The 22,644-nt window shown below is 43.6% G+C and overlaps 2 protein-coding genes across 4 annotated transcripts in view; both read left to right on the top strand.

Annotated features, from left to right (window-relative positions):
* Positions 1 to 265: 265 nt before the first annotated feature.
* Positions 266 to 17,635, top strand: LOC115570380 (integrin beta-1-A). Of its 2 annotated transcripts, XM_030398922.1 has the most exons (16): positions 266 to 1,733; positions 1,956 to 2,019; positions 4,506 to 4,597; positions 6,222 to 6,444; positions 7,890 to 8,060; positions 8,407 to 8,651; positions 9,070 to 9,225; positions 11,242 to 11,337; positions 12,752 to 12,841; positions 12,948 to 13,088; positions 13,236 to 13,441; positions 13,533 to 13,774; positions 13,850 to 14,072; positions 14,162 to 14,388; positions 15,651 to 15,817; positions 16,149 to 17,635. In XM_030398922.1, the coding sequence occupies exons 2-16, from the start codon at positions 1,956 to 1,958 to the stop codon at positions 16,212 to 16,214; spliced, it is 2,409 nt and encodes an 802-aa protein (XP_030254782.1). In that variant the 5' UTR covers positions 266 to 1,733; the 3' UTR covers positions 16,215 to 17,635. The 2 variants fall into 2 exon arrangements, with proteins under 2 accessions (XP_030254782.1, XP_030254783.1); XM_030398923.1 differs by lacking the exon at positions 266 to 1,733 and having other exon boundaries at positions 1,999 to 2,019; positions 6,232 to 6,444.
* Positions 17,636 to 18,010: 375 nt separating this feature from the next.
* epc1a (enhancer of polycomb 1a) overlaps positions 18,011 to 22,644 on the top strand; it is a 29,760-nt gene continuing 25,126 nt past the window's right edge. Inside the window, exons 1-2 of one of the 2 annotated variants that reach the window (XM_030398409.1) lie at positions 18,011 to 18,334; positions 19,148 to 19,283. Coding sequence is in view for 1 of the 2 variants with exons in the window: in XM_030398408.1 (XP_030254268.1) it covers positions 22,024 to 22,176 (153 nt within the window). In the remaining variant the exon portion in view is untranslated. Of the gene's footprint in view, positions 18,335 to 19,147; positions 19,284 to 21,678; positions 22,177 to 22,644 lie in introns of those variants that run through there. The other variant, XM_030398408.1, reaches the window with a different exon arrangement.

The raw sequence follows: 22,644 nt of genomic DNA, 5'->3' as shown, positions 1-22,644 counted from the left end.
GAAAGCATTGGAACAATCTAGCAGGTGGACCTTGAGTTACTACTGTCATTTTGGGTTATTGGTTTCTGGACGGTTATCTTTAATTTTGCTGGTAAAATAGAGCTGCTGGAGTTCAGACTCCAGTTTAGTACAACACATTTCTCTCAAAGACACAACAAGAATCTATTTAGCATCTCTCTAAGCTGTGACTATGGATGATGTCATTTGGAGGAGGCTCATGCATTATTTCTCCAGCAGGGTGCATTGGAGAGTTGTTAATGCCTTTCAATGGCTGCCCATACTCAGTGACCTGAGATCAATGTCCCTCTGGGAAGGAGACGAGGAACGGCTGGTGCATTTTGGAAGTGACGTGTCAGCGAGCAGAAACACGGAGAGATCAACAGACTTGAGAGTGGGATGTTAGCGCCGGGAGAGGAAATCTCTTTGGGTTTGGTCTTCTGTCTCCGTATTCTGCTTTTAAAAATGAGTCACGGTGACTTTCTCTCACGCACAATGACATGGCCCGACGTGGCCACTGAGGAAAAAAACCTCATATTCTTTTCACTGTGTAGCGCAATTGAGTCCATACCCGGCCTTATCGAATGGCTTCTCGGCTGCACGGCGGAGGAAGAGGTGATTTGTTATGCATTTCTTATGTGAAACTCTTTCTGCAAACAAAACTCCAGTCGGCGGGCCCCGATAACGGAAAAATGTGAATTGAATTAAACCGAGCAGAAGTCGGCAATAATGGAAAGTGGTCTTTTTTTTTTGTTCTTCCCACAACTATTATCATTCCAGTCTCATTGCCATTATCTTCCAAAAGGGAATAACAAGCCAACTGTCGCTCCGATTGCATTGTCCGTCTCGTTTTCTGCACACTGACTAATTCCATTGTCTCCCGCAGTTACAGTTTGTTTAGAGTGGGCAGAGAAAGCTGCTTGATCTTGAAGAAACACGCTGCATATCTACTTCCAGTGCTGCAGATAATCCCTCTATTATTTTAGTCCGTGCCGCTATGTGATCACTGGGCAGTTTATTTCCACACAGCCCTGGGAACGGACTCCTCTGTGGGATGAAACTGCATTCCCGACAGATGGGTGCAAACAAATCGGCCATTAGCCGTGGCTCGGCTTTCAATTTTATTTGTTTGACACCTTTGGCGCTGCAGGACAGTGGATCTCACCACATGGGGTTTTCAGAGGTTCTTACTACAAGCTTCTGCATAGGTCAGGTGGATTCTGAGCAGAAAAACTCATTTAGCTCGTGTCCAGCTGGGTCAACATCTTCCAGCGTGGACTTTCATCTCGTGCAGTGGTCAGCAAGGCCAAACAATCGAGCGAAGCGAGAGGGAAGCGGGGGGAAAATTGCACGAGATAGCGCTCGCTCTCTGACGCCAACCCTGCGCCGCACGAGGACGAGCGTGACACAAAGTCTCTTTCCTCTTTTCCTCTGCTTTTCTCAGCAGAAAAACCGAAGGACTTACTCGCTTTATCTTTGGCCTTACTTGAAGAGATCATTTGCTGCTCAGGACCCCGAAACATAAGCTGGCAGATCCACTTGTGGCTCCTCTGAGGAAGAGGATAACGGAGAGGAGGGGGGGTTGCTTGGTGGAGTCTCCCCCCTCCTCACCCCCCTCCAGCTCATGTGCTGTACAGGATGTATGGGGGAACCATCTGGTCCCTCCCCCCCCCCCTCGAGGATAGATACCCCCCTCTCTTCTTCAGGAGTGTCTCCACAGAGCTGAATGGTTCAAGGTAAGTGCTTCTTATCTGTATTGAATAAACTAAAAAAAAACAACAACCCTTGGATCAAATATCGTGCCTTTTTTTTAGCTGCTCAGCATCAAGACTATTTTCTTTAAACAGCAATTACAGCTGCACTTCACCTTAATGATTTGAGAGGAAAGAATGCTCCACGTTTTTTTTGTTTTTTTTTAGTCAGCAAATTGCTTTTTCCCGCTTTTTTTCTCTCTCCAGATGAGCCCGCTACTCGCCGCCGTCCTGTTATTGTGCCGCAGATCCGACGCCACGGGAACACAAGGTGGGTCAATACTTTCCTCATTGAGGATGCAGTAAACCGTCTCATTATTCTTCCCACTCAGAAATTTCTCATTTAGATTGTAGCCCGGATCCCCACCAGTTGTTTTGCCACTTAAAATGTGCGCCTGTCATCTCCTCGGGGCTGAGCGGCTCCGTTTGAAACGCAGCGTGGAGACGTGAGGGGACAGCAGGTGGACATGTATTCAACTCTGTCAGGAATCGCAGCTAAATGAAACAGGTTGGGCTGAAATGATACGTTTATTTTACCCCTCGGTGGAAGCGCAGCCTTTCTTTTATACACCTTGGCTTCTTTTATCCTTTAAAGAAATGAAATATAACATGCGGATTAGTGAATTTCAGAGCTGCTGCGAGCCAGATTTGGTTGCTTTCTGACTGGGGATGATAATAAGAAATTAACCGCTTAAAAATGTCTTTATGGACGATCAGAGACGAGCACGGACACATCAGAAAGATATTTTACAATAACAGATTACAGATAAAACACAAGATACTGGTGTGAGACAATAAAAAGTAATTTGTCATTTATAAAATACAGAAAGACCTTATACACAAACTGATTTCGTGACATCATGGCATTTTCTGGCATCCCCGCCCACCTCATCCAATCAGGACAGAGACTGCTCATGAGCACAAACGTGTGTGGGTGTAAAAAAAAAGCTAAAATCGCTAACAGCTATCTAAGACACTGAGGTAAATATCAACAGCAAATACCATGAACAAGTCCAAGGATGGCAGGTTAAATGTGGGACTTTAGAATTGACTATACAGTAACGTTACCTAGCCGCCACCTAGCCTAAGCAACACACCCTAATGCCAATTGAGTCAACGACCCGCAAGCAGCCCTAACGACTCTGTAAGGACACTCCCACCCTGAGTTTAAGGACATGTCCACACGTCCCAAAACAATCTTTTTTCCCCCCGTCTTTCTCGGCATCGTTTCAAGAATATTTGCGTTCAAACGGATCCATTGTAAACGACTCAACACGCTGTAGTTCATATTCCAGGCCCATAGGTGGCGCTTGAAATTCAACAAAAACGGAGAAGAAGAGACGGAGCATGTGCAAAAAGCTTGCACACTGTATACAAACAGACAGTAGAAGAAGAAACTGAACACAAGAAGAAGAGGAAAATGGCTAGTCAGTTGTCCATAATCCTTTTTCACTCAGCGTAGTTGCAGAGATGCTTAATATTTTGCCCTAGTAACCCTAATAGGCTCAATATCTTCTGCGACAGAAACACAAGCATGCAGTCCGCCATTGTTGTTGTTGTTGTTGTTATGAGATGTCGCGGGGTTAAGAGGTCAAAGGCTAGAGGTCGAGGGGTGGAGCGATGGCGTCATCAATACGCAAAGTATGTGGATTCGCTGTCCACACAAGAACCTAAGGGTGGCATTTTCGGATTTTTCCGACCTGAGACCAGGTTTCAAAAAAGTGCGTTTACAGGATCCATGTGGACGATCGACCAAAACAATGCAAAACATGTGCTTTTACACACAAAAGCATTTCCATGTGGATTGGCCCTAAAAGCCTGCAACTCCCCTTCAGTTAGTTAGAACTGAAGAAGCCTCTTGGATGAGCGGTGAAACGTCTGAAACACGTCCAGTTGCCCAGCACATGGATTCACTATTAAAACTAAGCTTTGTGGCTTCAGGTTTCAAATTAGGTACTGTGAAGTCTGTGCATGATAAACGGAGTGAATATTTAAAACTGTCCATTTCAAAAGTCTCAAACGTCGGCCTCAGGTGCGGCCCTGGAGTGGTCAATCATCATGATCACCTCCAAGTTCAAATTGAACTGTTAGGAAAAAAAACCCAGCTTGACTTCCAGGTGCAGATGGAGTAGTTCACTGTGATTGTTTTCTCTATGACAAACACAACGTATGGCTTATTGCATTTTAGAAAATAAAATAACACTCCCATGCTGACTTCAGCTATGCTCCAAAGAAATAAGCTTCTGGAACCTTCATAGAAATCCAGCAGAGTCAAAAGTACAATATTTCTCATCAAATGCAGTAAAAATGCAAATAATACTCAACTATAAAGTTTGTATCTGAATGAGAATTATGTTGTATATATGTGTGTATGTCCTGTGTGACCGGTCAGCCTCAACACTGCCAGCAGTACCTTTCATATCACAGGCTGCCTTCAAATGGAATTTTTTAGATAGTTTTCCTGATATAGAAAGTCGAGTACAAGATGGTTTTCAAGTGGTAAATTGTGAGTGCACTGTTGCTATGCAACTGACACCAAAAGGTGACATTAATGATTGATAGTTTTGTGCTTTTTGCATTCCAATTACCGTCCCGATGGAGGAGTGAAAGGAAAACTAAACTAGAGTTGGCCAAAGTGAACCCTCACATACCAAACCGGGAGGCGAATATAGAAGTTCACCAGCGCAAATAACCGTATGTTACATTAATGCGTCGGGGAAAAGTCTAACTTTTTTCTGGCTTCTGTTCCACCTGCAGACCATTCAGATCACGGATGCCAGAGTCAGGGGGTCAGGAGCTGTGCAGAGTGTCTGGCAGCGGGGCCACACTGTACTTGGTGTGCTGAGGAGGTGAGCGACCTCAGAAACTCACTCTGACTTCCTCTTCGATGGGATCGCCGTTAACGCAACCCCTGAGCCGTGTTTGGGACCACGAGGAAGCTTTTAAATGCGCCAGTTCCGTTCTTTTATCAGGGTGACACTTATTGATAGAGGCCACGAATGCTTTGTGAGTTCGTCCTTTGTTCAGAGGCCCGATCGCTCATTTATTTGACCATTTAAATTAAATTTCAGTTGAAGAATTTGACCTTAAAAATGGAAAAATTGGCAATTTGGAAAGTTTGTAAAGTAATCAATGAAGAGTTTAAAGTTCACTTCTCTTTCATTTGACTGAATATAATTGAGTAATTTTAAGCTTTTTCTGTGACAACAATGAACTTGTGGGGACAATTGAGAATTCAACCAAAGTTTTTAAAAAATTCTGTTATTAAGGACTGAACCAGCCACAATCAAAAGTAATAATTAAATGGCACAAAACTAGATTAATGTGACACTGAAGGCACATAAAATAATATTCAAAATAAATGTAGGCATTAATAATTTATAAAAAATATGACATAAATTGTGTTTTAATTTGCTTCTGTATTTATAGCTTTGTATCTATTTAGACTATGTTTTCATAACTTTTTAATTAATTGTACTTATTCAATCTTATTATAATTTTCATTCTTATTATTTATTTTATTTTACTTACACATTCTTATTATTTTTCAATCGTTAGTGGTAGTAGTAGTTAAACCAGCCAAGATAAAAAAGTAATAAACAAAAAAAATGAATGGCACAAAGAATAGATTAATGTGCCATTGAAGGAACATAAAATAATATTCAAAATAAATGTAGGCATTTATAATTTATAAAAATGTGACATAAATTCATATTTGTGTTTTAAATTGCTTCTGTATTTATAGCTTTATATTTATTGACCTATCAATTCAGGCTACATTTCCATAGTGTTTTTATTAATTTTATTAATTTTATTTATTCATTTCTTTATTCTTATTCTTGTTTTTATTATTATTAGTAGTAGAAACGGTAGTGGTAAAAAGTATGTATGCATGTATTTTTGGTACATTAAAGTCATTTATTTTGGTCATTCCTTAACATAACATGGATAATTATCCATATATATATATATATATATATATATATATAGTTTCAAAGTTTTTTCAAACATGTAGCTGTAAAAACCTAAAACCTTGAAATCCATGTGTAGTAACAATATAGTTAAATGTTCTTTTTGACACTTGTTATGTTATGTTATGTTATGTTATGTTATGTTATGTTATTTACAGTACTTGTTGCGTTCAACAGTTCCGTTAGCTTGATGTTTGTTGTTCCAACATTAACACTGTAAGAGCAGTTGTTGACGTGTGCCATCATGTATGTGTGCGTTGAACTTACGTGTTGCTTTTAATTACATTTATTTGCATACTGATGAGCGAAGAGGGAAAAACATGCACACATGCTGCATTACATTATCCCCTTCACTCTCTGTACGACTGACACTGACTACATCAGTGATATGTATTTATGCTAATTACTGTTCTCGCTATAGCTAAATATATTTCATCTTGGCTCATCTTTTGCGGCGAGTGTTTTATATAAGGGGTTGTGCTCACTCTACACCTGTGTTAAGAGTTTTTTAGAATTGGGCCAGCACATATGGGAGCGCTGTGACACAGCCAGGGCCCTGCTGCAGAGGGGCTGTCCTTCTGATCGCCTGGAGGACCCCAGAGGCTCCACCGTCCTTCTGAAAAACCGGAGGATCACCTTCAACCCCAAAGAACAAAGACGCCAACGGCAGCAGGGACAAGTCACCCAGCTCCAGCCTCAGACTGTCCTGCTGAATCTCCGGCCAGGTGGGTGAAAAAATATGTATAAACAGCCTTTTCTACTGAGGTTTTTTTTTAATTATTATTATTATTATTTCATCTTTCATATTCAGATCTTTGTCTCATCAAGCTCACAGGGGTGTGCCAAGCAAACTCCAAAGTCATTTTATTGTAATTATAGTGAAATTTTCTTCCAGACCTCAGCGCGGTGACTGACGCAGTTTCCTAGAGTTCATGCAGTTTTGACAGCGGCACAGAAATAAAAAGGTGCTGATTGGGAACAGAAGCGGTGGGAAGCATGGAGCTACTACACAGTCATCACAAACAGGCTGTGAATGATATAAAAATAAAGATGACACACATGGCATTTTATGACATGGATTTTAATTACAATCTGGCCTCTGTATTGTAGAGTTGGATCTGGAACTTACCTCTAAAACTGTGGTATTGTGCAGATAGTGTGGCCCCCAGCAACACCACGGCCCCCATAAAACTACCACATAAAACAGTTGTAAATGTTTTTTATCCACATTTTAGGCAAGTTTTGTTGCTTTAATTTCACAATATGAGGTCAATTTTTATTGCGATGTAAAGCTATAGAATAACGACACCATCTCTGTTAAGACTGGTTGCCTTTAAACCTCTCATTCGTGATGCAATAAAGTCTTCCGTGGAAATGAAGGCACCACTTCCCTTGCTTCTATGTGTGTCTCCATTATAGACTAAATAAATGGATAAACTCATTTTTACAGTTGCGACTGTGAGAAAATTGGAAAGGACTCAGATTGCAACACTGGCGCCAAAAAAATAACATCCAGGCCATCCTCATCTGAAAAACAACCACGTTGGTCGACTCTGAATGCAAAATTATTTCAACACGTATTTATGTTTCTTGTTTGAAAGTGACCTTTAGTGGCTGTAGTAATTATTTCAGCCACAAAAGAAGGAAGTAAGCCAAAGTAGTATAAAGAGTGCCAAGTCCACACAGAGAGGAGGCCAGGGACAGAGGGCTGGGTCAAACAAGCACCGTACTCTCCCAAGAAACTGCTGTTTAGTTAGTTAAGTTAATTAACTGACTAACACAGTATAGTCATGTGATGTTACGTAACGTAACTGATGATACGTACATAATACAGCTATTTTAAGCCAAACCACAATGTTAACCTAAACCTTACCAAACTGCGTGCCTGCAACGAAGGTCTTGTTGGCCTGTCGCCGGTACATCACGTCATTTTTGGTAGTTGACATATTAAGTCATTCAGGTATAAGGGTGTGTTGTTTATACCACTTGGAATCACGTTAGGTTTAAAACAAACTATGATTCAGTAGAAAAATATAGAAACACGTTAGCTGAATTTCGGATTCACGTGTAATTGTAGAAACTCGTCAAGTCAATGACACCTCAAACTGTCCCCAATATTATGGATGTGGATTCGTCCTTCCGACACAATTCCCACAGTTCTGATTTGTAGGTGAACCCCAGAGCTTTGTGGTGAAGTTCAAGCGTGTGGAGGACTACCCCATAGACCTGTACTACCTGATGGATCTGTCCTTCTCCATGGAGGTTGACCTCCCCAGCGTCAAGAAGTTGGGCGCTGACCTCATGGAAGAGATGAGGAACACCACGAGTGACTTCAGAATGGGTTCGTCTGCCTCTATTTCCATTTCCTTCTCACCCGCAATGTAGGCTCACATCATTTTCTCTTAACTTTTTATACCTCCACACACCTTTTTTCTATGGAATACCCTTGTGTCACATTGGCTCTGTTACACACCTGGGAGCTGCCCGGTACAATCATAATCTTACTACTGGCCACTGAGCAGCACCACTGGAGCGATTGGGGATTAAGTGCTTTGCTCAAGGACAACTGGTAGCTTTTGAGAGAAGGGAGGGCATTAGTTATTCATTTTCCACCCTTCAGTCACAAAATCACCTCTCCAAACTTTACACCACTTCTTACTCCCCTCCATTCGTTCCCACTCCTAAAGGCTTCGGAGCGTTTGTGGACAAGACGGTTATGCCGTACATCAGCACAGCGAAGGACATGCTCAGGAACCCCTGTAAGAGGACTGAGCCCTGGCCCTGCACTCCCCCCTTCACCTACCGTCACATCCTGAGCCTCACTGCCAACGGAAGCCTCTTCACAGAGCTAGTCGGGGGCCAGCGGATCTCTGGTAACTTGGATTTCCCAGAGGGAGGGCTGGACGCTCTGATGCAGGCTGCCGTTTGTGAGGTAATGCAAGGAAGCCCAGCAGGGAGGACTGCAATATATAGATTGTTGTTTTTGTTTTGGGTGGGCGTTATGTGGAGGAAGTGGAAAGACTGCAGACAATAGATGAGAAGGGTATTTCAGAATACTAAGCTTCCTTTGGGAGACTGCACCAGCCAGTCCAGGGTGTGTTTTAAACTCGTTATGACTTCTAAAATATGAAAATTTGACGCTAATGATTTCATAACAACTGGTTTGAACGATTTCACTCCCATAGAGCAGGAAGGCATAACGTATTACTCATCCTGAGTCATTTGATTACATACAAAAGCAGAAAGGTAATTCTTTTCCCTCAGCCTGTCAGAAATACTTACATCAGTCACGGCGCTCAATTTGCTGCCAATTGGTGGTTCATTGACTGTTTGATGTTCTTCCCTTGCAGAAGCAGATCGGCTGGAGGAATGTGACTCGTCTGCTGGTGTTTTCCACTGATGCTGGCTTCCACTTTGCCGGAGATGGCAAACTGGGCGGCATTGTACTTCCCAATGATGGAAAGTGTCACTTGCATAAAAATGTGTACACCAAAGGAAATTCCCAGGTTTGGTCTTAAGCTATGACGATTTTTAAAGCCCCCTTTGAGCAATATTTTTATATCATATTAAAGGGGCTCTGTGGACCTAATGTGTTGTCCTGGAAGCTGCTTGTAAGTTTATGTAAGCAGACTCCATTTCAAAACTATTGTTAGCTTCTGTTGCTGTTAGCGGAGCTGAGAGAGGCACTGAGACAAGTACGTATCCTTTGTAAACTACTGTCAAAAATTGGCAAAATTATCATTCAGTCAATCAACAGGCTAACTGATAAAAGACAATATCAGTAAAACTGATCTTTCACTATTCTTGCTGGCGAAGGTAACTATTAAGTTCACAAAACTCACTCAAGAAGCCCAACGAGCATAATAGGAAGTAGCCTAGCTTACTTAGGTTTGATACCCAGCCTGTATTTAGTGCACTGATTGGTTTTATGTTACACTTACTGCATGGTTATTTGCTAACTCTTTTATCAACTACAATGCCAGCTCTAGCAGGCAGCTGTTTTTGGCAGAATTCCTGAGAAAAGCCCAACAAGCTAGGCTACTTGTCAGGCAACAAACAAAGGACAAATAACGTTAGCAAGTAGCTTAAAAAAAGGTTTTGGTAGCAATAGCCTTCTTTTTCCCCAAAACCTTATGAAGTTGAAGTTCGTCAAAGTTCATTTAAATGTTGTATCCAAACACAAACAGCCATACAAGAACTAAAATTGGTAAAATAATTATTCAAATCAGTGATAAAAGATTATGTCAACAGCACTAATCTTTCGCTACTACTCAAGTTTCCAAAACTCACCTTGAGCATACCTGGCCTTGGTAGAAGCTAACCAAGGTTATACCCAGCCCCGTATCTAGCTTATTGTTCTGGTTGTATGACTGCAAGGTTAAGTATTACGCAGCTTATTTGGTCAGAAAACCTTAGGAAAAACCCAACATGCTAGGCTACTTGTGAGGCACCAAGCAATGTTAACAACTAGCTTAAAGAAAGTTAAGCATTTAGATGTTTGAGATCAACATCAAAAGATTTGTGAAGAAACCAAGAGCTGCATGCATCACGCTGAATGGGATAATGATGTTGTTCTTTGTCCGTCAGCAGGTATTTGTTTACATTTCAGCCTCACTTCCTAGCTGTCACTTTCAAATGCTCTCCCTTGTGTAAAAAAAGGATTAATGCCACGTCTCATTCTCACATCCACAAAGTCCAAAGCTTCAGCTCGGCAGAACAAGCCATCGCAGCAGCAGTGTGTGTATGTTTCCGCTCTGTGTGTAGCATCGGGTAGCTGTGGTCCTGAGGAGCGTACATTGTTTATGCTATGGACCAGATATTGCAGCGCGTGCTAAATTGATTCCCGTCTGCAATCCTAGCAGTGAAATAGAGGTCCGGGCTGCAGCAGACTGAAGTCAAAGACAGTGATTTAAAGGTCAGAATCAACAGCACAGTTCCCTGGGTAAAGAAGATGCTGACAGGCACACCCTGATGGGAAACAGCTGGAGTGTTTGTGGAGTAATCCCAGCCGAAGCTTTCATCTCTCAATCTCGCTGTGTTTGTGTATAGACGGCCTGCTGGGTGGTGCTCCAACGTGTATGCGTGCCTATTTATTTGCTTGTGAGTGTCTGTCTTTGTCCCCGCGTGTTAAACATCCATATAGCTTTCTCATTAGGTCCGTGAGAGTGTTATGTGTCTTGACCTCTTTGCAGTCCGGATAGTCGACAGGTGGAGTGAATATAGATACATTATTAATCTATATCTGTCTGGATAAATGACCACCCAAGGCTGAAAATGAATGTGTGAGACACGGGTGTTGCTCCTCTCTGAATGGTACTTATTTATCTATTTGGAGGAAATGGAAATTCTGTCAGGCAGAGTGAATAAATGAGCAATAGAAAGAGTTGTTAGATGGGAGGGAAAGGGGGAGGACAGCGATAGAGGGAAGAAGGAGAGCGTGCTTAACTACTGATTGCACATATATATTCTGACCTGAGTGTTATGCATTGCATTTTGCATCCGCCCTGACTCTGCTCCGTCAGGACTACCCTTCGGTGGCTCACGTCGCCGAAACACTGAGAGAGAAGAACATCCAGATCATCTTCGCTGTCACCGAAGAAGTCAGACACTTGTACGAGGTACAGCAGAGACTATCTCTAATCATTGATTATTAATCCATTTCTTTTTTCATACATGCATACTGGTTATGTTTAGGCAAGATAGCTACTTGGTTAGGTTTAGGAAAACATCATGGTTTTGGTTAAAATAACACGTTACTCAGACAACTTCCTCCTTTGCTGCAGTAATAATTAATATGGCCACCAGGGGTCGCCAACAAGAAACTAAAATATGGGTCGCAACAAGCTGCTTTCACAGTCTAAATAGCAATTGCATCATAGTGTACGGAAAGGATTTCTCCTTTTAACCACTTTCATGTTGCTTTGCCCAAGAAATACACTAAATTCAGCCTCCCTTTCATGAAATCTTCATGGATTTCACGGTAGCCACTGCTCAAATATCAACCATACCCTTTGCAAAGGCTTTCAACAAGAAAAATAATATATATATTATATATTATAATCTGGCTATCATGAAGGAAATCACATATTTTTCCTAAGTGTATGCCTACAAATAGAGTCTGAGACTTGATTCTGGCAAAGTCTCACATTACATGACATAAATGGTTGAAAATGTGTAAGAATTTTAGTTTTTAGAAAGTAACTCAAACAATCAACATAATTTGAAGAAACATGTGACAGTATGTGTTACATATAATGTGTTGCAGAAGTTAGCATGCTAACCAGCTAGCCCTGGTTAACTGAGAGTCCTAGCCCCAATCTTACATAGTGCACCTTTAAGTCTGGTGATATTCTTCACTCGGTTATTGTCAACTTAATCCAAATAAAACACCAAGAATAATGAACTTTTTTATTATTTTTCAGATAATTTCCTTGAAGGGCAAAGAACTGCATTTTTCAGCAAAGCTTATTCTTACGGGAATGAATGGTGTTTTTGTTGGAGACTGATCTCAGCTGCAGATCTGTGTCTCTCATGAGCGTTTTTACTGCCGTAGGACGTTGTGTGTTCAGCTGACTCAAAGTAAACTACAGTGCCTGAGTGCATTTTGATGAAGAACCACCAGTCTAACAGTGAGGTTCACTGGTATGTTTTTTGGACAACTGTGGCGCAGAGGAATAAAATATATCAGACTTTGATAATGTTGAAAATACTTGGTCTGATCAGTTTGGATTTGGTCTTGAAACAATGAGAAAAATACAGGATTTCAACAGACTTCACATGTATCCTGACGTCAGGTTTCAGGTTTTACATTCGTATTCAAACACTTTCCCGTATGCTACCTTCATCCATCAGAGGCTGTGATTGCCGACCGTGACCAATTCAGCCTCCGTGCTTTGACACCGCCATTCAGTTTGTCTCTGCCTCCATCACGGAGAGGTTGCTCGAAAAGGAGTAGCATATAAATCATTTGGCGGACTGTCAATGGACACATATTCATTCATCTATGTTGGGTTTACTGTTGCTTTGCTGCAGGGCCTGAGGAGCGTCCTCCCAAAATGTGCGGTCGGAACGCTTTCCAACAACTCCCACAACATCCTGCAGATAATAGTCGAAGCCTACAATGTAAGTGAGGCCGAAACTCCCTTCCCACCGAGGTCGTTAGCCTCCTTGTGTGTGGCCTGCTGACACCTCCTCATCTCTAAGGGGTTAACTGCTCTATTGACTGCAGGCGCTGACCTCCGAGGTTGTTATGGAGAACAGCAAGCTGCCGCCGGGCTATCACATCTCTTATACCTCGCGCTGTAAGGACCGCAAGCTGAGACGCGGCGAGCAGGGGAGGAGGTGCTCCGACATCTCCGTAGGTGACGAGGTGTGTAGTCGTGTGGCTCGCTCAGCGTGTGGTAAGTTACGTGAGTGCCGCTGCTAGCATGTGGCCATTGACGGTAATGCTAATTGTGATTACCTCATTAGTGGAGCATTTTAATCGTGCTGAAAAAAATTCTCACCTCCCCTCTAGGTGAGCTTTAATGTGAGCATCACAGCACCTCTGTGCGTGCCTGCTGCACAAAGCCCACCCCGCGTTGTCATTAAGCCCCAGGGCTACAGCGAGGAGGTTGAGGTCCTGCTGAGCCCCATATGTGAGTGCTCGTGTCAAAAGGACGCGGTCCCGCACAGCCCTACATGTAGCCATGGCAACGGCACTCTGGAGTGTGGCACGTGCAGGTAGGTGAAGAGGCACGATGGTGTTAGTTTGGCTAACGAGATTAATTCCAGGTTTATCCAAGCAAGCTGAGACCCCGCCGCTGTGTTGCAGGTGTAAAGAGGGGAGAGTCGGAGCGCTGTGCGAGTGCGATCGAGCGGAGTCGGGCGAGGCGTTCGACTCGTACCTCTGTCGGCGCGATAATGCGTCTGAAGTGTGCAGCGGACGCGGAGAGTGCGTCTGCGGGAAGTGTGTTTGTCGTAAGAGCGGCAGAAAGCCCGTCCACGCGTACTACGGCGAGTTCTGTGAGTGCAGCGATTTCAGCTGTGATCAGTACCGAGGACAACAGTGCGGAGGTGAGGCGCAGAAACCACACTCGAGATTACATTACACTGTGAATAAAACTCTTCAATCGTGCTTTACTCTCCCAGGGCAGGGCAGGTGCGTCTGCGGGGCGTGCAGGTGTCACGCAGCATTTCGCGGCCGAGCGTGCGAGTGCCCTCTCAGCCCGGAGTCTTGTCTTTCTCAGGACAAACAGATTTGTTCGGGCAGAGGGGACTGTCACTGTGGCGCCTGTATCTGCCACGACAACCGCTTCCGAGGCCCGACTTGTGAACTTTGCCCCTCCTGCCCCAGCGTCTGCACCTTGCACAGGTACAGTGATCTTTCAGGTAGCATAATAAATGCAGTACGGTTTTTAGTTTGTGTGTGTCCTGCTCACAGCGATGGCTCTTTTCCCGCAGAGAATGCGTCTTGTGCAGAGCCTTCTCACTGGGCTTGAATCCGAAGGAGTGTGAGACGAGGTGCGTCCACCTGAACCTGACTCTGGTGGGTCAGGCAGGTGTGTTAGCGAGGGTGCCCCCCTCTCCAGGCCTTCACAGGTGTATGGAGGTGGACACAGAGGGCTGCAGAGTGCACTTCCTGCTGAGGACTGGAAAAAAAGACGATGTTCATGTTGCTCTTGAACGGGGTAAGCAGACCGGATTATCTATTTTCATCTTCCTGTCAGTTTAGGCGAATTTGTTTTTCTTAAAGGTGCGATAAGTAAGAATTGACCACCAGTCGAATTCATACTCACAACAGAAAGGGACAGAATATATCACTGGAGTAACTCCTGCTAACTGTGGCTGCCATTAGCTATTTAGCTAACCTAGCGGTGTAGCTAGCAGTCCAGACTGGGAGCTCGGAGCATTGGAGGGGTGTTTACACCACTTGCACAGGAGCTTTGGACATGGGACGGGCCGGAGCTAGCCTGTTAGCATGCTAACTTCAGTCGATACCACCGCAACACAATTCTCAGATGTCACAGTGTTAAAACCTTTAATTCTTCACAGTCTGTTGATCATTTGAGTCAACTTTTGAATGTTTCCACCATGTCTGTCTGTCATAAAAAAAAGTCTTAAGCCTGTCAATTGCATTAAAGGATATGTTCACCCAAATATGAACGTTCAGTCATTATCTGCTCACCCCCATGCTGACGGAAGGTCGAGGGAAGTTTTGTAGTCCAGAAAACATTTCTCCACATCGTTGCAGCATTCTCCTGAAAAACTGAAGTAGCTGTAAAATGTAAAAAAAATCAACTGAAAGAGAACACAAGTGGCTCCATACAGCTGGTATAGTGTAATTAAAAGTCTCAGAAATCCCTGAGATATCAAACTGATTTGAAAGAACGTTGTTTACACCCTCAAGGTGCGGACGAGCTTGCTAACACGTTACCTCAACAGCTAAAGTAAAGATTTCAGCGCTGTTCAAATCAATTCAGGATCCCCAGACTTCCAGAGAGTTACAATACGCAGGACGAGCTGTATGGAGCCATTTTATGTTTCTTTTCGATTGTTTTTTAAATGTTTTGTCGACTACAAAACTTCACCCGACTTTGCATCGCTTCAGGGTGAGTGGACGAGGACTAACTTTGCATTTTTGGGTGCACTTATCCTTTAAACCCCTTGAACTGGCCAATTTTTGCACCCAATTTAACAAGCTGAGTAATAACACAAAACACCGATTGACTGATCTGATTGGTAGTCATTATCGAATCATGCGCAGCGACTCTTCTTCAAGAGGTCTGTGCGTTTGAATCCGCCCTCTCCTCATCAAGTTAGCGCCTCGCACTCGCCAGCGTGAGATTCATCAAGTGAACTAATTCAACCCGACGTACGCTGTCGGAATGAGTATCGACAATCTGTTTTCTGATAAGGAACCTCGCCTTTCTCTCTCTCTCTCTCTCTCAAGAATGCCCGTCGGGTCCGAACGTGATTCTGATCACCGCGGCGCTGTCGGCCTCCGTTGTGGTGCTGGGTGTGGCTCTGTTGCTGCTATGGAAACTACTCACCGGCGTCCACGACCGCAGGGAGTTCGCCCACTTCCAGAGAGAGCTGGAGCAGAGACGCTGGGACAGGGTGAGAGCCCTGCCGCCCCCCCGAAAAACAAAACCTTTTTTTATCCGTCAGCCAGTCAGACGCTGCGCAGCAAATGTCGGAATTTGTCTTAGTGACTTTGCTGCGGGGACATTTTTGACAACTAACAGTGTAAAACAAGGGAATTCTGGTAAACATGGCAGAGAGGAAACGATGGGGGAAAGGGAGAAAAAGAGCTACGGAAAGGCAAAAAAAATGAGCATGTAGACTTCTGTAAAAATCAAGTTTCATCACCGACACCTTCAGTTTATCAGCAGTAATGTGACACAAAATGACTGTCAGACAGTAACCACTTGTTTCTTATTCATTGCAGAGGGACAACCCCATCTACAGGAGCGCCATCACCACAACTGTCAACCCCAAGTACAAAGAACAGTGATAGCGGCCGCGGAAGGAGATCTACTTTTCAATCGGGGAATCCCGTCACGAGGCACAATGAAACAACATCCTCCATCTGAACTGTTGTCAGCAGTTGGTCCGACTTGTTTGCCGCTGTAGCGGGAAACGGGTGTTGATGTCTGACTTACCCCCCTTTTTGCTTTGATCGCAACGTGCATCCCCCGGACCCGCCAGTCCTCCAACACTTCCCCTTTCTCAGCATGCTCTGCACGCGCACATATTCACGCAGCATCCCCATAAACTGCTTCCTATACAAGGTTAAATGTCTGCGGGATACGTGCAGAGTCAGTTCCCCCTCTGCTTATTAAAACCCACAAAAGCTAATTTTATGTGGTGTTATATTTTGTCAGGCATATGCAAGGATAGTCTGCCATATATGCTGACGGTTGTCTCAGCTGTTTAACTTGGGTCTCTGAGGGGCGAGATATAGTGAGGTGGGCATTCTGCATTATGCATTGTAATCCCAGTGGAGGCGCCGGGGTCCTTACGTGGGTCTCCACTGCCCTCTAGATGAGAGGAGAGGCAACTGTCGACATTCGCTTTTTTTCACAGTCAGAGATGATGCTATTTTGGACACAAAACGTGACACCTCAGCTCTCGCATTTCCAGCTGACACCTGTGAATTCATCAAACACTTGCAGGCCTGACACGGCGCGATGTAGTTTAAGACTTCAAAAAAAAGGAGCAGCCAGTGAACGTGCCAGCCACTTTGCCAGTGCACTGGGCTGAATCGTGTAAGCTCTGAGAAAACGATGGGGATGTTTTCAAATCTAAATTGATATTAGGGTTTTTTGTTTTGTTTTTTTCCCCCGCTGCCTACAGATGGCTGCTGACGACCTTGCTGGGAGAGTTGAGCAAAGCGATATTAATCATCGCGACGCCTCCTCCACTCCCAGAGACGACCAAAGCGGGCGTGCGATTTGGTGGTGCCGGTGCTGCTGGTGGAGTATCAGAGAAAATGACTCCATATGCTTCCACTATGCAGCATTCTCTTTCATCTGTGTCTGATCCTAAAAAAAAAAAAAAAAAAAATGTGCGGCGCAAATATCACAGCTTCAGAGGAGGAGGTGGAGGAGGAGGAGGAGGAGGAGGAGGCGACGGCGGAGGAGGGGGAGATGCAGCCCCTGCGACAAGACTCATGTGAAGGGGGCAGAGTTGGGGAGGGGGTGGAGGGATGGAGGGAGGGGAGGGAGGGAGGTGACCATGCAGCCCTGGAGACAGTTACATAACAAATACTGCAACCATGTCGCTGTTGCATCTCATCACCTGTGAGTGGCTTAAATAAATCAGTAACATTTTGTTTAGTGGCTATGTGATTATATTTTTATGTGTTGCCTTTTTTTTTTCTCTCTTTTGCTTACTTGAATGCATACTTTAAATAAAGAACTGCAATAAAATATATTATTGTCACTATTATTATTCCTAGTTTTATTATTATTCCTATTCCTCCTACTATTATTATTATTATTCCTATTCCTCCTACTATTATTATTATTATTCCTATTCCTCCTACTACTATTATTATATTATTATTATTATTATTATTATTCCTATTCCTCCTACTACTATTATTATATTATTATTACTATTATTATTATTATTATTCTATTATTATTATTATTATTATTCCTCCTACTGCTATTATATTATTATTATTATTATTATTATTATTATTCGTGGGTGGGCGGGGGACCAATGAGCTCATTCTCCCCGAGCTCTCCACAGGTGATTGGTGGCATTCACCGTCCAATCACAATACGCCTGCAAAGTGGCTCTGTGGTCAGTTTGGATCTTTCTCTTTTTTCTGTGTGTTTTTTTTTTTTTTAGACGAAGTAACCTCAGCGAACTATCCAAGTTTACCGTCTGCGACAGGATACCCACTTTCTCCACCCCGGCGACCTCTCCTCGGCGAGTTAACGCCACTTTCCAAGCACGAGAAACATTTTTTTAATTCGTTTTTTTTCTTCCCTCTGAGGCGTCCTGAGGGGAGCTAACCAGCGTTAGCATTCGAGCTAGCATGACAACCAGAAGAAGAACTGCCATCATCATCATCACCAGCAGCAGCAGCAGCACCCTCTCCTGTGGCTTTGCTAGCAGCAGGTAAGTTGCAACTCCGGGCTCAAGCTAGTTTCCCCCGTGTTGTCTCCGCGGGGGAATCGACAGGGAAGCCTTTCGGTGAGGGGCAAGTTAGTTTGCGAGCCGAAATGAAACTGTTGGCGGTGTGTCCGCGAACTGTTAGCCGAGCTGGTTAAATGGCGCAGGGTCAGGGTAACTGGGCTAAGCTAGCGTTAGCAGCCTGTCAGCTAGCCTCGGCGTCGCTGCTCCCTGTGTGTTCCCTGTCTGATCTCTGGGCTCGAAACGAATCACAACCCCGTTTAAAAAAAGCTGCTTCGTAATCGGCTTCGTAGCGTTTGCCTTTCTTGTCGTCCACATATGCCAAGACGATTTTTCTGACTCTCTTTCTGTCGTGTCCTCTTCTATTTACCCCCTCTTGCCTCTTTCCATATAAGGTTGCTTTGCACTAATGTGCACTCTTGTGATGTTGTAGCAACAAAACTTGCTCTACATTATTAAACACATCCAAAGCCAGTCGCCTCTTTGAAAAAATAAGGAAAAACAAATCAATTCTCAGCGTCGTTTTGAAATTGAGAAAAGAGCAAATGTGAACTTGATAATGCTAGTGAGGGGGAGTGCTCTAGATTCTTGTCAAATCATGCTCCAAATTCCCTCCCCAGTGATGCCACATATTTCAGCTAATGATCCTAATTAATGCCCAATAGAGAAGAAAACGAGGAGGGTGACAGTGAATGCAACATCTCCCTAGTTAATAAAGCACATTAAATGTCTGTTTTGAGGATCAGACTCTGTTAATGATGTTTGTTTTTTTAATATATATCGCTCTGTCTTTCACAGGTCCTCATTAGGGACTACAGATGTGCGCCTATTGCTCCCAAATGGATGATGATGGTGATGGTGATGATCACCATGTCAGCCTCCCACATCTGTATCATTCAGTCATGCCCACAGGAGTTCTCCTCCATCCCTGCAGGTTATTTGCATGTCTTATCTTTCTCGTTCTGTTTAGCTGTGACATCGAAATATACCGCTTGTTAACCGGGGATATACCATTATGGTATTCTCAGGGATGATACAGATACTAATGATTAGTGATCGAGGAAATACTGGTGTCAAAATTTAGAATGAGCAGTGATATAAAGCCTAACTTACTTCAGATTATTCAAGTACTTTATTGTCAGTATTTCAGTTATCTTTTAGTTTATACTTCCTCTCTTTTCTACATTTATTTGATAACTTCAGTAACTAGTTATTCAAATTATTATATGTTGACAGGCTGTTACGTGGACATGTAACCAGTCGGATAGTGTTGTGGGCGGTACATTGAGTGATACCACAGAGGGGTGATTAGACAATTTATTCTATCTGCAGTCGGACACAAAAAACACAGATACTGATCATCAGAAAATGCTAAATATCTGCCCTGTTAATCGTCTAGGCTGATAGTCAATTGGTGTAGTTGGACAAGTGTAGTGTGCAAATAGTTAAAAGATGATTATTGCAGAGATAGTTTGAGACGTCTGTAATTAAGTTTCCTCTTGTCCTTCAGGGGGGAGATTTGTCTTGAGTGGGCTTCAAAGATTTTATACTGATTCTTACTGGATATATTTAATAAATAGGTCCTTAAACTAGCAGGATGCCTCTTACATCCAAAACAAGGAGCACTAAACTATAAGACTTACCCATGTGATTATATCTCTGTGTCTGTTGGTCAGTGTCAAGTACCACAATCTGAGTGAACACAGTACTGTCAAACTTAAACATCAAGCTCAAGCGAGATGTTAAGCAGCTTTTGGTTGATATTTTAATAAAGGGACCAACCGCATCATTTTGTTAACTCAGAATGTGGTCGCAGCAGTTCTGACGTGATCTGTGTCTGGATGCTGGTGGATCCTATAAATGGTGTGAGGCAGCCAGGAGTGGTTTGATTTAAATAACATCCAGGCAGTTGCAGTCCTAAAGTTAAAACATGCCACATGTTGAAATTCGTCAGCGCGAAGAAAAAAAAAAAACCCCAGACATTTCACAGATGGTCAAATGGGAATAACATTGCAGTACATCAGTCATGTGCAGAGGGACTGTGTTTTCCCATCCTTGGAGCTTTTCTGCGTGCAGCAGCAGGAGACTGGATTTCCACACCAACTTACGAACAAGAAAAACAAAGCTGCACCAGGAAGAAGCCGCGCTCAATCACAAAAAAGTGACAGCTGGCAAATTAAACAGTGTTGTGTTTGTGTCTGCTGGAGTATAACTTTGGAAAGCTTAAATCCACAGATCTATCCTCCATATAAGCACCATTAGAAAACAAAACACAGTTTACCATTCGTTGTGAATGGTCAGGTACACACTTTCTCTGGTAAACAAAAAGGTAATACACATTGTCAAGAAACTACAAAAGGGCATCAGTGATTTTATGCAACGATTACTTGACTGTTAATTTAAAGTGATTTTATATCAGTATTTTCATTCTAGCTGCACTTGTACAGCTTTTGCTGTCTTTCGAATATGATACATATTCTATATAACATATATATATATCACATATAAGCAATTTCTGCTGTCAGATTCCACACAGTACTGTTCTCAGATATTGTTAATAAAAGTTAACTAAAATGTCGCCAAAATATACAACTTTACATTTCTCATCCTAAACTCACATCACATAGCTTTACTGAATTTGTATTTAGTGCACAGACATTTTATTATGAGCTGTTATTTTGTTTTATTTTGCACAATATTTTCTATTTATGTGGAATAAAATGAAATAAAAGAAAACATATATTGTACTCCTGTGACAGCACAGTTGTGGAGACGGGAATGTTGACTCTTTTCTATCCTTGTCTGACCCTGTTAAAGTCTTTATGAATTAAAAGGAAGCCATTCACTTTTAATTAAAAAGGGGGAGTGTAGTGTGTAAGTGCTGCTGCCACACGGTGGCGATATTTGCAAAACAATTCCATGCAATGTGAAGAACATGTGTCCTATTTCTGGTTGCACATTAATTTTAACACATGACACAAGTTTGTAATTGTGTTCGTCCTTGAAAGGTTAAAGCGGTCGCACACATTCTGCTCATGTGGGGTTAAACTTTAACCCACATATATAATGTTTTAATGCAGCAGAGCGACAGATTGGTTGTCAGCTTCTATTTGTTATGTTTTTGCTTCACATGTATATTTATTTATTTTTCCATAAAAAGAATAAAATGTGTTTTTCCGTATGTCAGCATCAGCCTGACGTTCACCGGGATGAGAACATCCCGAGCCTGGGAAGTTCACATCCCTTCATCAGCATCCAGCATCTCGCCCCCTCCGTCGGTTCTCCTCCTCCTCCCTCCTCCTCCCCCCGTTCCCCAAGGGTCTCGCGAGCGCGCACGCGTGCGAAACTGCGTGGGAATGGCTGTTTGTGTGATCGAGGGGGTTGGGCCGCTCGGAGCGAGCGGAGAGCTGCATGAGTTTGTAATGTCCGCCATGTTGGCCATGGCGTATTGAACCGGGGAGGAACAGCGGAGCCTAGGAAAAAAGAGACCGACAGAGAGCGACCGAGACCCGGGCCTGCCCGGCTCTGTTCGCGCTGCTACGGACCCGAGCTTGCCCTCAATCGACCGGCTGACTCCAAGAGACCGTCACAGATTCATCCATGAGAACTCGAGGCAGAACTGCTGTTATTCCTAGCAGATCGAATAGATTTATGCTGCATCTTTTAATATAAAAATGAGTAAATTGTCGTTTCGGGCGCGGGCGCTGGATGCTAGTAAGCCTCTACCCGTCTTCCGCTGCGAGGATTTGCCTGACCTGCACGAATATGCCTCGATCAACCGGGCAGTGCCGCAGATGCCAACTGGGATGGAAAAAGAGGAGGAATCGGTATGTTTTTTATTGCCGGCCGACTGGCGGTGGATCACTTTGGCGGTGTTTTCATACCGAGGGGCGCCACTATGTTGCCTGCGCAAGCTTGTGCAAAATGGCCGCCATGTCTTGCTCTTTCGTGCACACGACGGATCTCGACGAATACTGAATATCACGACCCCGCTCCACCACGGGTGCCATTATAAGGTCCCGGCGGTTCGGTATTTTATTCGCGAGCCGTGTTGTGTGCATTTGTTTCACTCCGATTTGCACCCGAAGGCACAAAGAAGTCACGTGACCCGTATCTGTTCCACCATTTTGTTGACTTTCTCTTTGGTAGAGGCGAGCGGGGATAGGCCTCGGACGCCGTGTACTTTCCGTGAGCAAATGCCAGGGGGAGACACTGAGCCCCCCTCCAAGCCCGGTTTGACAGCTAGGTGTTGCGGGTTGACAGCTCCAGCCCTGCCATGTGTGCTGCTTGCACAC

The sequence above is a fragment of the Sparus aurata genome, chromosome 19 (assembly GCF_900880675.1).
Source record: "Sparus aurata chromosome 19, fSpaAur1.1, whole genome shotgun sequence".
Lineage (NCBI taxonomy): Eukaryota > Metazoa > Chordata > Actinopteri > Spariformes > Sparidae > Sparus > Sparus aurata.
Note: the sequence above shows the minus strand (reverse complement) of the source record. Positions and strands in the feature narration are given on the sequence as shown.

Excerpts from the sequence above, each read along its gene's own strand:
- LOC115570380 (XM_030398922.1), top strand. The coding sequence starts at position 1,956 with ATGAGCCCGCTACTCGCCGCCGTCCTGTTATTGTGCCGCAGATCCGAC. Across the intron at positions 9,226-11,241 it reads ACACCAAAGGAAATTCCCAG|GACTACCCTTCGGTGGCTCA; the intron begins GTTTGGTCTTAA and ends CTGCTCCGTCAG. Across the intron at positions 13,089-13,235 it reads ACATCTCCGTAGGTGACGAG|GTGAGCTTTAATGTGAGCAT; the intron begins GTGTGTAGTCGT and ends CCTCCCCTCTAG.